The 14,571-nt window shown below is 38.0% G+C and overlaps 1 protein-coding gene across 7 annotated transcripts in view; it reads left to right on the top strand.

Moving 5' to 3' along the window:
- Positions 1-14,571, top strand: part of SRGAP2 (SLIT-ROBO Rho GTPase activating protein 2) — a 254,584-nt gene that overhangs the window by 133,180 nt on the left and 106,833 nt on the right. For all 7 annotated transcript variants that reach the window (XM_037824880.1, XM_037824878.1, XM_037824879.1 and 4 more), the window contains exon 4: positions 2,198-2,360. In XM_037824880.1, coding sequence (XP_037680808.1) covers positions 2,198-2,360 — 163 coding nt within the window. The remainder of the gene's footprint in view (positions 1-2,197; positions 2,361-14,571) is intronic.

The following is a 14,571-nucleotide window of genomic DNA, read 5'->3' as shown; positions in this document are numbered from 1 at the left end:
AGTTTGTACCTCTGTTAAAGCTCTGCTTGGTCTGCCTTATAGATCTTTCTTTGACTCCCACACTAGATTGTGACATTGGCACTTTTGTAACCACTAAAGCACTGAATGCTGTACCTTGTTCATTTAAGATACCCAAGGAACATTTGTGGAATTGAACTGTGACATCATTTTCATGTGTGTAAAGCACTGTGGGAAAAGAACCCACCAGCACTATGTTTCAAGCAGTTGAGACCACCACCCCATGTTCACCCAAGATAAGAAGCAGATTGAAACCAACTGTAACCTGAGATCTTGTGAGGTCTGCTCCTTTTAAAAGCAAGTGTAGCTGCCTCATATGTTCAAGAGTTTGGATATCTTGCCCAGAGAAACCAGCACCCAATAAAAATGTCAATTGGATTATTTAGGATTTTGTAATTGAAATGGATTAGGAATCAATTTGAAAACTATCTTGCAAGCGGAAATATCAAATGTCCCTGAACGCATGCACTCAAATTCCTCACCATTTTGAATTTAGGATATCCTATTCACCTTTTTTCAGCTGCTAAACTTTTGAAAGGAATGAATTAATGTATCTCTCCCTCCCATGTAGTACACTTTTTTCCCCCAAGATCTTTTAATTTTCTTAGAAAGGTAAGGAGATATAATGTTACCACAGTTCTTGGCACATAGTATGCACATAAACCATGGATGTCTGGGGCCTGGGTGTGAGGGTTTAGAGAACAAGGTACAGAATAGTTTCAGTCTGAACTCTTAACATTTGCTAGTTGAAAGTAACCTGTTGCTACTGGTTGGACAGATACATGATTTTCTAGTCTGGTGTGTTCTGAAGCCAGAGAAGGTGTGGTGTGATTATTTGTTAATAGTTACCTTACTACAAAACTGGAAGAGCCCTTCTAAGTTGAATTCCATGCTCTACAATTCACAGGTGCCTGGCAGCCTCCAGCCCTGAATGGAGGCAATGCAGATTCAAGAAGCAAGCTTCTCTTACCCCTACTTTCTTTGCCTTAAGAGTCTGACTAGTGGGATGGAAAAGGAAGAGGGGGAATTCCAGCATTACCACCTTTTAGCTATGTGACCTTGGGCAAAAGTGTTTAAACTTTCTTAGTGCAATTTTTCTCTTCTGCAAGAGGTAGTTAATAATACCCACCTCATCGGGTTTTATGAGGTTTAAAGGGCCCAGGTCTTTACCAAATGTACTGCAAGTCCTTGAGAAACAGTACCACAAACAACCCCTACTTTCTGTTTCTCTCCTTAATGAAATCCAAGTTTCCAATGCAGAACTTTCTGTTGCTTAAATTAGTGCTGCAAACTGAGTTAGTAATCAGTAATCCTTTTGGTTCTCTATGTTTTCATTAGAAATGAGCAGCTTGGTTTGGCACTTTATTGCATCACTCAAGCTGTGGAAGTTTAGGAATAAATGTATTTGCTTATGGTTTGTGCTCTTGATTGTATGGGATCTGAGACATGAGATCATGGCCCATTCAATGAAATTGAAGCCTCCTTAGATACAGTCTATGGAACTGAAGAGTTTTCAGCAATTATTTTCATGGCTAATGCCTCCAAGGTTGTCTTTACTGAATCCTAGGATGGATAAATTCAAGGGGATTTAGTCTCTAGTACTCTATTGACTTTTTTTTCTCTAGGTCCCCCCTAGAGACAAACCAAATTATTTAGCAGGTGAGGTTATAGATTTTGGAGTTAGACAGCCGAGACCTGTTCTAGTTGGGTAATGTAGAACTGTGGCTCTGGTCCCAGACTCCCTCTTACTATCTTACGACTCCTTCTTTCTAGTTGGGGGCAATTGACAACTTCTGTGAACCTCTGTTTTCTAATCAACAAAATGGGGATAATAATAGTTCTTTGTTTACATTGATGTGATGGAGCTTAGCTGAGATAATGCGTACTAAGCTTTCAGCATGTTCCTGGACCGCAGCAGGTGCTCAGCCGACACCCCTGTTTCTCCTCCTCCTTCTCTTCTTCTTCTCCTCCTTCTCATTATTTTTATTTCTCCTCCCCACCCACCCCCTCCACCAAGTTTTTAGAAAAGAAGAAAATGAAATGCAGGCCTCATGAAAGGTATCTTTATTTCTGATTCAGCTTTAATTGCTGTGATATTGCGACATGGGCTGTGGTTCTAGATGTTGGCCCTGGATGCTTACCAACACTTAGTTTTTTTTTTCTTGTTGTTTCTCTGCAGGAAAGATCAGAACGTTCTCTCTCCAGTCAACTGCTGGAATCTCCTCTTAAACCAGGTGAAACGGGAAAGCAGGGACCACACCACCCTGAGTGACATCTACCTGAATAATATCATTCCTCGATTTGTCCAAGTCAGTGAGGATTCAGGAAGGCTCTTTAAAAAGGTACACAGATTTTCATAGCCACAGAGATTCTTGGGTAGAGCAATAAAAAATTCAAAGGCTTTCCTCCCAGTTATTCCCTACCACATACCTATGGAGAAAATATATTTGAATTGGCATTCTTCCTTTCTGATCTGAATTAATAGTAGCCTTGGGAAAGTGGCTGTTTGCAAGGAACAACCCCAGGACTGGCAGCACAGCATAATCTGCATATATTAATAATGATTATGCTTTGGTGGTTTCTATAAAGTGATTTGGGAAGCTATTGAGATTCAGAGACCTTCATCATTTCATGTTTTCCTCTTCCAGTTCATTTAGTAAATTCATGCATGTTTTTGGTTCAGTTCTCTTTTCCAAGTTCTCATCTTGGCCAAGGAGGACTCATGAATTTGATTATTCTTTTCATGACATATCTTTATCTTTAGGTCCCTGAATGCTTTCTTGGGCTCAGTTATTTTCATTCAAAGACTTTACTACCACATACCCATGGAGAAAATATATTTGAATTAGCATTCCTTAGATAAAGATTGAGCTATTTGACCAAGACAATAACTCAAAATAATTGTGATAATCTTAAGGAACTAATGGAGACCCCAGATCTTGTTTTCTGAACTCTCTCACTTGAATTCTTGGTGGAATCATTTATTCATGAGGTTTGGTTACAAATGGTGGCAAAGGCCCCAACCATTGTATATGATATACTATGTCTGATATTGAAGATCTGATATCCAACAGAAGACTTTTCAAAGAAGGTGAATAATCTTCCCTTGAGTCAAACATAGAAAGAGGTTATATGGGGTTAATTAGAATTTAGTGGTTTCCAGCTAACAAAATCTAGTGTTAAGATTTGAGGCTGTATGAGAAAGGACTCTAGTAAACAGAACTGTGGTGGCTATAGCTATTGTTCATGGTTAGGTTTCCAATTCTTAATGATAGGAGTTTTCTGGATCTCACTAAGTCTAGAATTAGAACACTATTTCTTCTGTTTTTATCAGCCCCCAAAAAGAGCTGATTTAGAATCTTTACCTGCATAACTGCATCCCCAAAGGGGCTTTCTTTGTGTCTTGGAGGTAGTTAGGATATTGAGGGTACAATCATCTGAAAAGTAAAGAAGAAAGAGAAAGATAACTCCTCCCAGAGCTTACTCGCTATTTTTGGTGACCCAACTGTACTATGGTTGGGGCCACACTTCACTTTGGGGTGAGGGTGCTTTTCAGTGTCTCCATCATGGTTTCCAGCATCTGCTCTAACTTGTTTGTCATTAATTTAAATTATTTCACAACACTTGGTGACATGTGTGTGAGACTAAAATTAAAACCGGTTTAGGTGAAACCTTGATAGTAATCAGATACCACTTCAGCTCTTCTCCTTGACCTTGACAGCCGCTTAGACAGTCTTGAGTAGGAAAGGGGTTGACTGGTAGTTTCCTCCTTCATTCTCTGTTCATCCAAGAAAAACCTTTGTGAGAGATGTTCAGCTGTCTACATGTCACCCCATGTCTCAGCAACCTTTTTTCTCAGCTTTAAAAAGTTGGAGATGAACTGGACCAACAGAGTCTTCTGGCCTCTCCCGATCACAGAGCTGTTTATGCTGAAGGCAGCCAGATAGCAAAGCCCTGAGTGTCCTGGCTCCTGAAATGCCCCCTTCACATTTCACCAAAGGCCTAAGTGTATGGCACAGATTCAAGGTATGGGGGCATTTGACCTCCAGAAGGAAAATCTACCTGTGAATGGTATTCCCAGCCATGGGCAGGGCTGACCTCCTTAAACTGTGTATTTCTATGCTGGGAGTATAAGGAAGAATTTATTTCTCATGGGACTTTTCACATAATACTTTTCATTGAAGAAAAATGCATGTATCGTAAGTATACTGCTCAGTGCATCTTCACAAACTGAACACAATCTGTGTAGCCAGTACCCAGCTCTAGAAGAAGAACAGTGCTCCAGAAGTTCCCCTCTTGTTCCCTTCATTCCCCATACCCCATCCCCAAAGAGAACCACAGTTCTGACTTTTAACAGCAGAGGTTAGTTTTGCTTGGTTTCACACATTACATAAATAGATTCATATAGTATGTACTCTTTTGTACTGGTTTCTCTCAATCAGCATTATGTTTGTGAGATTCTTCTAAATTGTTGTATATAGTTGCAGATTATAGGACTTCCTCTTGATCTTTATAGCTTTTCATCGTTAAATTATAGTTGATTAGGGATATGCATAGGATTGTTGAATGGCCAGTGTTTACTATCTTACAGGGTAAATAATCTCTTTTCTCTCTCTCCTGGGGTCCCAATGTAGGCAGAGAACTCTAAGGTCAAAGCAGGCCTAGGAACAGACTAATTCTGTTCTGGCTGGGTAAGAACCTCTCTGCTTTATAGTAATAGGCAAAGAAACATTCCCTCTCCATACCCCATTTTTTCTGTCTATTTTTTTTAGAGTGTGTTGCTCATGAGGAATTGGAATCCAGTCAGAGAAGAGACTTAAGGAATGTGCCTGGCTGCTCTGTCAGTTAAGTGAAGTTTCTTGGATTAGAGCAGAGGCCTTTTCCAAGTGACAGTTCTCTTAGACCTAACTCTGCTATTAATGGACAATTGGACAATTACTTTACCTTTCTGTGCCTCAGTTTCCTCAACTGTAAAATAGAATTAAGGCTGTCTGATCTCCATGGTGCCTTCTAGATTTAATACTGTGAATCTCTGATAACAAGAGTAGCCTATACTTGGGGCTTCTGGTTCTTGGGTGATCCTTGTTAAATTGTGATAAGTAAATAGCAGTTCCAGAGATAAAGACAAACAAAAGTTGGGGGAGAAGGAGAGAGAGGGTTAGCTAAATTAATTGAAGACTAAATTTCTTGAGGAAGGAAGCATTGTTTCAGAGGCTGCTTCCTTTTCAACCAAGGAAATGCTGCACACCCAAGGTGTTGGCATTATTTTCCTATCTTCCTTATTTTGTGCCTTGCTTATTTCAAAGATTATCTACAACAGCTGTTATCACATTTAATCCTCACAATAACTCTATGAGGTAGATGCTGTTATTTTCCCTAATTTCTGAAGGAGGAAACTGAGGCTTAAAGAGATTAAGCCAGAAAGAGATGAGACTACTATTTAAATCCAGTCATATGGCTCTAGAGCCCAAGGTTTCCTTCCACATGCTTTATTAGGACTATCTTGGAATGAGGTACAGGATTTTCTTAGATTTTTCTGTTGGATCCAGATAGCTCACTTAGTTATATAATTAGCCTAACCTTTTTTTATCTTGTACATAAACCTTCAAAGGATATTGAGGTGTTAAACATCAACATTGAGTTGATTCTCCTACCTGGTGTTGGGGCGAGCGGCTGGAAGTTGGGAGTGAAGTTGGGCAGCATGTTTTTCTCCCCAGGGGCAGACTTGCTAGTAAGAGGGAAACAAAGACTCATTAAATGTGAAAATTGGCCCAAAATCTGGCTTACAGCTAATTCAGCTAATTTGGGGATGTCAGGGCAGCTGCACAATTGGCCCCTCTCTGCTACTGAACCCCCTTAAGGTATGCTCCCTGCTGGCCCTCTGGTTTGTGGTTAGGTCTGCTGGGACATATTTTACTTTTTGCATGAAGTCGTGGTGGAGATTGCTTTAGCTAAATATAACATTTGGGGAAAGTAGCCTCCTGTCCACAGCTTAAAAACAGACCTACTTTGTCTAGGACTCCAGGGAAAATTGAACCCATTTGGTACTCCTGACATCTCCTTTCGTGTAATGAAAGCTCAGTCTGTTTAACCCCTGTTGGAACCAAAGTTTGGGCAAATATTATTGCTGCCACCTTCATTTGTTTAAAGTGGTATAGCTTCAAAAACAGTGGCCAAACACTACCAAGTCTGACTTGCAGTTCCATGTGGTGTCTGTGAGAGGCATGTTCTAATGAATCCCACCAAGAACAGAAATAATTTTTCCCACTTTCTCAGTTTTAACTGAAATAAACTTGGGTGTGCTTTTTCCGCAGAGGAGTGGACAATCCTGTTTCTCTTCCTCCTTTCACTTAGCTGGAATACACCAAAAGTATCTCTGACTTTGCTTTTTCAACTCACTGTTTCTAGCCCTTAACAACCACTCATACTGAAGCTTGGAAGCCTAGTTTAACCAGATAGTTTTAATATTCTCTCAATTTGCATCTTTCTTTTAGTAGTACTCCAGATAATTGTACTCCTATTTTACCTTTAATACCCTAAGTTTCTATGGCAAAAATTCAGATTGATTTGAAAATGCAGGAACGCTTGGTCAGGTTCCCTGTAGACCAGTAGTTCTCAACTCTGCCTATGCTTGAGAATCATCTGGGGAGTTTTTAAAAAAAATCTCTGTGACCTTAACTAGATGAGGATTTCTTAGAAAATAAAAAGCATGAACTATAAAAGGAAAAAAAAAAGATAAACTAGACTTCATCAAAATGAAAAAAAACTTTTGCTCTTGTAAAGTTACTGTTAAGAAAATGAAGACATGCCACAGACTGGAAGAAAATATTTTCAGTATACAATATCTAATAAAGTGCTTGTATCAAAATGTACTAACATTAAAAAGATTGACAATACTAAGTCAGAATTTGGGTCAGTGGAATTCATGTATTGCTGGTGAGAATGTAAAAGGGTTCACCACTTTGGAAAATAGTTTGGTAGTTTCTTATAAAGTTAAACATGCACTTATCATGTGACCAAGCATTTCCATGTCTAGGTCTTTACCCAAGAGAATTAAAAGCATATGTCTACTAAAGACTTGTATATGAATATTCAAAATGGTCTTTTGTGGTAGGATGCCCTGTTACCCCCCACCACACCCCCCTCCAAGCCCCTCATTCTTGGGTTCTGTAAATGTTACCTTATACAGCAAAGACCTTGCAAATGTTGAGGATCTTGAGGTGGGGAGGTTATTCTTGATTATCTGAGGGAGATGACAGACAGAAGAGAAAAAGCTCACATGACATAAGCAGAGGGAAGCAGAGTCACAGAGAGAAGATGCTACACCACTGGCTTTGAAGATGAAGGAAAGGGCCATGAGCCAAGGAATGAAAGTAATGTAGTTTTAGACACTGGAAAAGGCAAGGAAATAGATTATCCCCCAGAGCTTCCCAAGGGAACACAGTACTCCTGACACCTTGGTTCCAGCCCAGTGAAACTGATTTTGAGCTTCTGACCTTCAGAACCATAGGAAAATAAATGGGTGTTGTTTTAAACCACCAAGTTTGTGGTAATTTGTTACAGCAGCCATAGAAAACTAATATTTTATTCATAATGGTCAAAACTGGAAACCATCCAAAGGTCCATCAACAGATGAATGGAAAAACAAATATTGATATATCCATTTATGAATACTACTTGGGAGTAAAAAGAAATGAAATAGTGATACATACAAGAGTGTAGATGAACTCAAAAGGTGAATCCCATCTTTAGTGATAGAAAGCAAATCATCGACTGCCTTAGGGTCAGGAGTGGGGGTTGGAATAGGGGCTTTGACTAAAAGGGACACAGGGAATTCATAAGGTGATAAAAATGTTATATGATCTTGATTGTGGTGGTGGTCTGTACGTTTGTTTAAAAGTCATTGTACTGAACACTTAAAATATAAATTTTATTGTATGTAACATTATGCCTTGATGAAGTTGATTAAAAGATAATTAAAAAATGCCAATGCTTAGGTCCTGCACAATTGAGTTAGACACCCTGGGATAGGGTCTGGGTGATTCTGACATAGAGCTAGAGCTGAAAACCACTAATGTAGATGCTCCCTCTGATTTCCATCTGAGGAGCACAGAGGATATCTGAAGGCATAAGATCCTGTCTAACTGTATGTAAGCCATGTTTGCCCCTGTAAACGACAATGTTGAAGCATCTTGGCCAACATTTCTTTAGGATACTTCATTGTGATTTCCTACTTTATTTTTGCAGAGTGAGGAAAAGTGAAATAAATGTAAATAAGTCACACTGCAGGAAGTGGGGAATGCAAGAAGGGTGCTGAGGAAGAATTTTAAGAGACTCAGTACTTTTTCCTAGGACCCTCAGATGTTAAACATGCCCTTTACCATTAGTAAATCAGTAACAAGAGTATTGCCATCATGGCAATATCCTTTGACACCAAGGAAATGATTCTGGCAGTGAAAGAGGGTAGAGGAGATTTTATACTAACAGTGGTGTATGCTGTCTATCTGTGGATCCCCTTTGTACTGGGGAAGAATTACTTACAGAATCTTTGAGTCCAATTGTTTGGTCTCAAAGGCATATGTGAGGAGAGAGGATGATGATACTGTAAGAGGGCATGTTCTGTAGCATTATTGTCATAAATAACAAAAGAAGATATGATTCTCAATACTGGTATAGTTGAATGTCCCTGTTAGGTTCTGTTGATTGAATGAATGGAGAAAGAATGGTTTCCAAAGATTATTTCCCTGTGTTCTGCCTTCTTGAGAAAGGGTTTAACTTGGAAAACATCTGTGAGAGAAAGAGTAGATGATTGAATTAACCCTCCCTCTCTTCCTCACTTCTAGAATCTCTCCAGTCTCTGTTATTGACTGAATTTCCTCCACATTATAACATAGTCACCAACAGGGCTGCTCAGTGTTTTAGAGTTAGCTGTTCTAGTTGCCCAGTTTGTCTTGTTAGTAGCAAAATCTGTTCCACTTAATTGGGCTTTATTCTCTCATATCTGATAAAGAGATCCTCTTTGGAGAAAAGAATAGGATGTGAAGCTGAGTTTATTTGAGAAAGGGATAGCAGACTGCCAGCTACTTCAAAGGTATCTCTGCTGATAAAGGGCGTCAGATTTGCTGCCAAAGCCAACACTGAGAGGGGCTTTGCAGGTAGGGCTGCTTGTGGTATTTTAGCTTTGGTTTCTGTGACACTAGGTCAGCAGCATTTGTATCCTCTCCCTTGGGGCTTCTCTCTGGTGGCCCAGGTTTTTTTGGACTCAGAAAGATTCAGCTCAAAGGGAATGTCTGCATCAAAGTGTCTACAGTCTTTTGCTTAGGTTACTTTTTTGATGTTTTAGTTCTTAGGTATCTACCTGCGTTTTCTTCAAGAGCTCAAGGTACTATGTGTAGAACATTCAAGGCCTAATGGTACTTCAATCCTTATAAACCAAGGGAAGACTGAGAGAAACTGAAGAAGAACAACTGAAAAAAATAGAGAGGTGCAGTGGACAGGTGACAAAAGTGCCAAATGCAACCTGGTATTTGAATAATACCCTAACTCAGAGAAGCACACAGCCAGTAAGTATGTTAGTGAACACTGTTAACACAGCTTTTTGATAAGTGTTGAGTAGAGCTTAAAATAAAATTGTGGAGTAAGGTTTGACCCAGGAAATTTAGGCTTTTCAGTCTACCTAATTTCCCAAAACTTTCTATGTGATAATGATAATAATATTACTAATAATAACCTTTCACCAAATGCATACCATAAAGGCCTTGACTATAGTGAGCCATAAATGTGTATTTTCTCTGATCTTTTCATCCACTTTGCAGTTTTTTTTCCCCTTAACTTTTTATGGAAGTTTAAAATACTTAGAGAAAGTGCACATATTTGCATAATGTACAACTCAGTGAATTTTTACAAACTGAAAACAACTGTGTAACCAGATAAGGAAAAGAACATTTCCATTATTCCACAAACCCTCCATTTGCTTCCTTCCAGTCATTATCCACTGAAGGGTAACCACTGTCCTGATTTCTAAAAGAATATATGTGTTCGTCTGTTTTAAAAAATTCTTTATGTAAATATGCTGGGAGGAGGACTGTGGGAAGATGGCAGAGTAGGAGGCTCCGGGAATCAGTCCTTCCACTAAAACAACTATTGAACTGGCAGGAACTGTCTGAATCAACCATTTGAAACTCTGGAGTCTAGTGAAACACTTTATAGCATCCAGGGAAGAGCTGGGGAAAAGGCTGGTAAATTTCAGTGAATATTGGTGAATTTCTGTGTTGAGGCTACCACCCCCACCTCCCAATTACTTGGCAGACATCAGTGGGGAATGCAGCCTGGGCTCCTGGTGCAGCTTGCTTGTACCAGGGTGGGTTATAAGGATCTAGTCCTTCGAAATCTAGGGGTATGTGGTCTTATTGTTGATTACTGCTTTTGATTGGCCATTGTTCCAACCTCCCTCAGGCAGAAATGGCAGAGGAGTCTTAAAGAGGCTATACTATTTTCCCCCCTTTTCTCTTTTTCATTCCCCATTTGGGAGCAAAAATAGTTTGGAAAAGTCACAAATTGACAGCTCCAAACCTCAGTAATAACAACAACAAAAACCTAGCAATCCCAGAGAAGTGGGAGAACTAGATTTCCAGAGTTGTAACAAGATAATACTCATCGTGTCAGTTGTAACAAGACAATGCTCAGTTCTCAACAACAAAAAATATACAAAACACATAGAGAAATAGGGAAGTATGGCCCATTCACAGGAAAAAAAAAAGAATTTTTCAGAAACCATCCTGGAAGAAACTTGCAGCTAATAGTCAAAAACTTTAAATCAACTGTCTTAAACATGCTCAGTGAACTAAAGGAATCCATATACAAAGAATTAAAGGAAATTAGGAAAACACTGAAAAAAATAAAGAGATATAAATTATAAAAAGGAACCTAAAAGAAATTTTGTAGCTGCAAAGTACAGTAATTTAAATGAAAAACTCAGTTGGATTCAACAGCAGATCTGAACAGGCAGAAGAAAAGATCAGTAGACTTAAAAATAAGACAATTGAAATTATCTAGTATGTGGGGACCAGAAAGAAAAAAATTATGCCAAAAAGTGAACAAAGCCTGAGGGACCTGTGGGACACTGTCAAATGTACCAACATATGCATCATTGGAGTCCAAAAAAGACAAGAGAGAAAAGGGGCAGGAAGTGTATTTGAAGAAATAATGCCTGAAAATTTCCCAAATCTGATGAAAGACATGAATATACAGATCCAGGATGGTCTATGAATTCTAAGCAGGATAGACTCTAAGAGAGCTATACCATGACACATTATAGTGAAATTGTCAAAATCCAAAGACAAAGAGAGGATTTTGAAAGCAGCAAGAGAAAAGTGACCTGTCACATACAAGGGATCCCCAATAAGATTAACAGCAGATTTCTCAGCAGAAACCATGGATGCCACCAGACACTGAGATGTCATAAAGTCCTTAGAGGAAAAAACAGTCAACCAAGAATTCTATAACCAGCAAAATTGTCTTTCAAAAAATGAAGATGATTAAGACATTTACAGATTAAAAAAGCTGAAAGAGTTCATTACCAGAAGACCTATCCTACAAGAAATGCTAAAGAAACTCCTTCAGGCTGAAATAGAAGGACACTAGACATAATTTGAAGCCATAAGAAAAAATAAAGAACATTGGTAAAGGTAACTGCAATAGGTGATTATAAAATCTTGTATTATATTGTACTTTTGGTTTGTAACTGCTTTTCAGGCAAATGTGTAAAATAACATTTAAAATCTATGTTAATAGGCATATAATGTATAAAGAAGTAATCTGAGACAATAACAACGTAAAAGGGGAGGACAAAGAAGATAGTTTGTATGCTACTGAAAGTATGTCAGTAATAGTCAAACTAATTATTGTTAACTGAAGATGTTAATTCTAATTAGAGGTAACTGCTAAGAAAATAACAAAAATATAAAGAAAAGGAGATAAGAAGGGAATCAAAATGATAAATGAAAAAAAAGCAACTAAATAAAAAAAATACAGCAATAGAGTAATTATTGAGGACCAAAAAAAAAAAAACAAACAAAAAAAAACATGCGAAACATACAGAAAAAAAATAGCTAAATTGCAGAAGTAAATCCTTCCTTCCTAGGTGGAAAGTCAACCTACAGAATGGGGGAAAATAATTTCAACCCATTTATATTTGATAAGGATTTAATATTCAGAATATATAAAGAACTCCTACAGCTCAACAGCAATAAGACAAACAATCCAATTAAAAATGGGTGAGATATTTGAGTAGACATTTATCCAAAGAAGATCTTCAAATGTCCAATAAGTGTATGAAAAGATGTTCAACATCATTAGCCATTAGAAAAATGCAACTTAAAGCTACAATGAGATACTCTTATGAAAAAAAAACAGAAAGTAACAAATGTTGACGAGAATGCGGAGAAATAGGAACCCTTGTACATTGTTGGTGGGAATGTAAAATGTACAGCTGCTGTGGAAAACAGTTTGGTAGTTCTTCAGAAAGTTAAACATAGAATTATCCTATTATCCAGCAATCCCCCTTCTAGGTATATACCCAGAAGATCTGCAAACTTAGTCAGATATTTGTACACCAGCGTTCATTACAGCATAATTCACAATATCCAGAAGGTGGAAGCAACATGTGTCCATCAACAGATGAATGGATAAAGAAATGTGGTATATCCATACAATAGAATATTATTCAGCCATAAAAAGAAGTGAAGTGCTGGCAGATACTACAATATTGATGAACCTTGAAGACATCATGTTAAGTAAAATAAGCCAGACACAAAAGGACAGATATTGTATGATTCTTCTATTTTTTTATTTTTATTTTGAAATAAATTCAAAATTATGGGAACAGTTGCAAAAACAATACTAATCCCATACACAGAATTCCATCATATCCTGACCCCCCTCCCCTGATAGCTCAATCCACCAACTTTAGCATGCTGTGACATTGCTATTTCTTTCCCTCCCTCCCTATCTATCATCCATCATCTATTGCTCTGTCTTCTGAACATATGAGAGCTAGCTGCACACATCCTTGAACATACACTATAATTCATGTATACACTTCCCATGAACAAGAACATTCTTTTATGCAATCCCATTAATCATAGCTAAGAAGTACAAGAGATTCAACAATGATACAAAGCTTACATTCTATATTTCCTTTTCCTTATGTCTCAACTGTGTCCCTTTGAGCCACCTGTCCTCTATCCTACAATCCCATCCAAGTTCATCCTTGGCATTCAATTGTCATCTATTTAGACTGTCTTTTTTTTTCTTTTTTCCAGTTGTGGAGACATATATACAGCCTAACTCTTCCCATCCCACCCCCTCCCTAGCCTTCCATTAGTGGGATTAATCACATTTAGAATGTTGTAATGCTCTTTCCCACCATCCATTACTAGAAATTTCCCTTCACCTCCAACAGCAACTCTACACTCATTTCTTAACTCCTCATTGCCCCTTCCCCCATTTCTCTTAATAGAAACTCTACTTTTCATCTCTATGGTTATATTCTCTGATAATTTCTTTGTGTTTACTGTGGGGCTTAAAATTAACCTCTTAAATACATATCAATCTTGTTTTTCTTTGATACCACTTTCACTTCAATAGGACACATAAACTATGTTCCTATACTCTTTCATTCCCCCACCTTTATATAGTTGTCTAAAATTACATATTTTACATTGAGTTCAAAACCACTGATTTGTCATTAGAGTTTGTGTATTTTATATCATGTAGGAAGTAAATACTGGAGTTACAGTTCAAAAATTATTGACTTCTATTTGTATTCCATTGTGGTTGGAGAATGTGCTTTGAGTATATTCAATTTTTATTTTATTTTTTTTAATTTCTTGAGGGTTGTTTTATGTCCCAGCTTATGGTCCCTTCTGGAGAAACATCCATGATCCCGAGAGAAAAATGAGTGCCCTGGTGATTTGGGATGTAAGGTACTATATATGTCTGTTAAAATTCTCTATATCTCTTTCTCCTTTCTTTGTTTCTCTGTTGGTAGGGCTCCCTTTAGAATCTGAAGTAGAGCAGGTCCTTTATTGGCAAAGTCTCTCAGCATTTGTTTGTCTCTGAAAAATTTAAGCTCTCCCTCAAATTTGAAGGAGAATTTTGCTGGATAAAGTATTCTTGGTTGGAAATTTTTCTCTCTCAGAATTTTAAATATGTCATGCCACTGCCTTCTCGCCTCCATGGTGGCCACTGAGTAGTCACAACTTAGTCTTATGTTGTTTCCTTTGTATGTGGTGAATTGCTTTTCTCTTGCTGCTTTCAGAACTTGCTCCTTCTCTTCAGTATTTGACAGTCTGATCAGAATATGTCTCGGAGTGGGTTTATTTGGATTTATTCTGTTTGGAGTTCGCTGGGCATTTATGCTTTGTGTGTTTATATTGTGTATAAGGTTGGGGAAGTTTTCCCCAACAATTTCTTTGAATACTCTTTCTAGACCTTTACCCTTCTCTTCCCCTTCTGGGACACCAATGAGTCTTAAATTTGGACGTTTTATTT

The sequence above is a fragment of the Choloepus didactylus genome, chromosome 2, assembly GCF_015220235.1.
Source record: "Choloepus didactylus isolate mChoDid1 chromosome 2, mChoDid1.pri, whole genome shotgun sequence".
In the NCBI taxonomy this organism is placed as follows: domain Eukaryota; kingdom Metazoa; phylum Chordata; class Mammalia; order Pilosa; family Megalonychidae; genus Choloepus; species Choloepus didactylus.
Note: the sequence above shows the minus strand (reverse complement) of the source record. Positions and strands in the feature narration are given on the sequence as shown.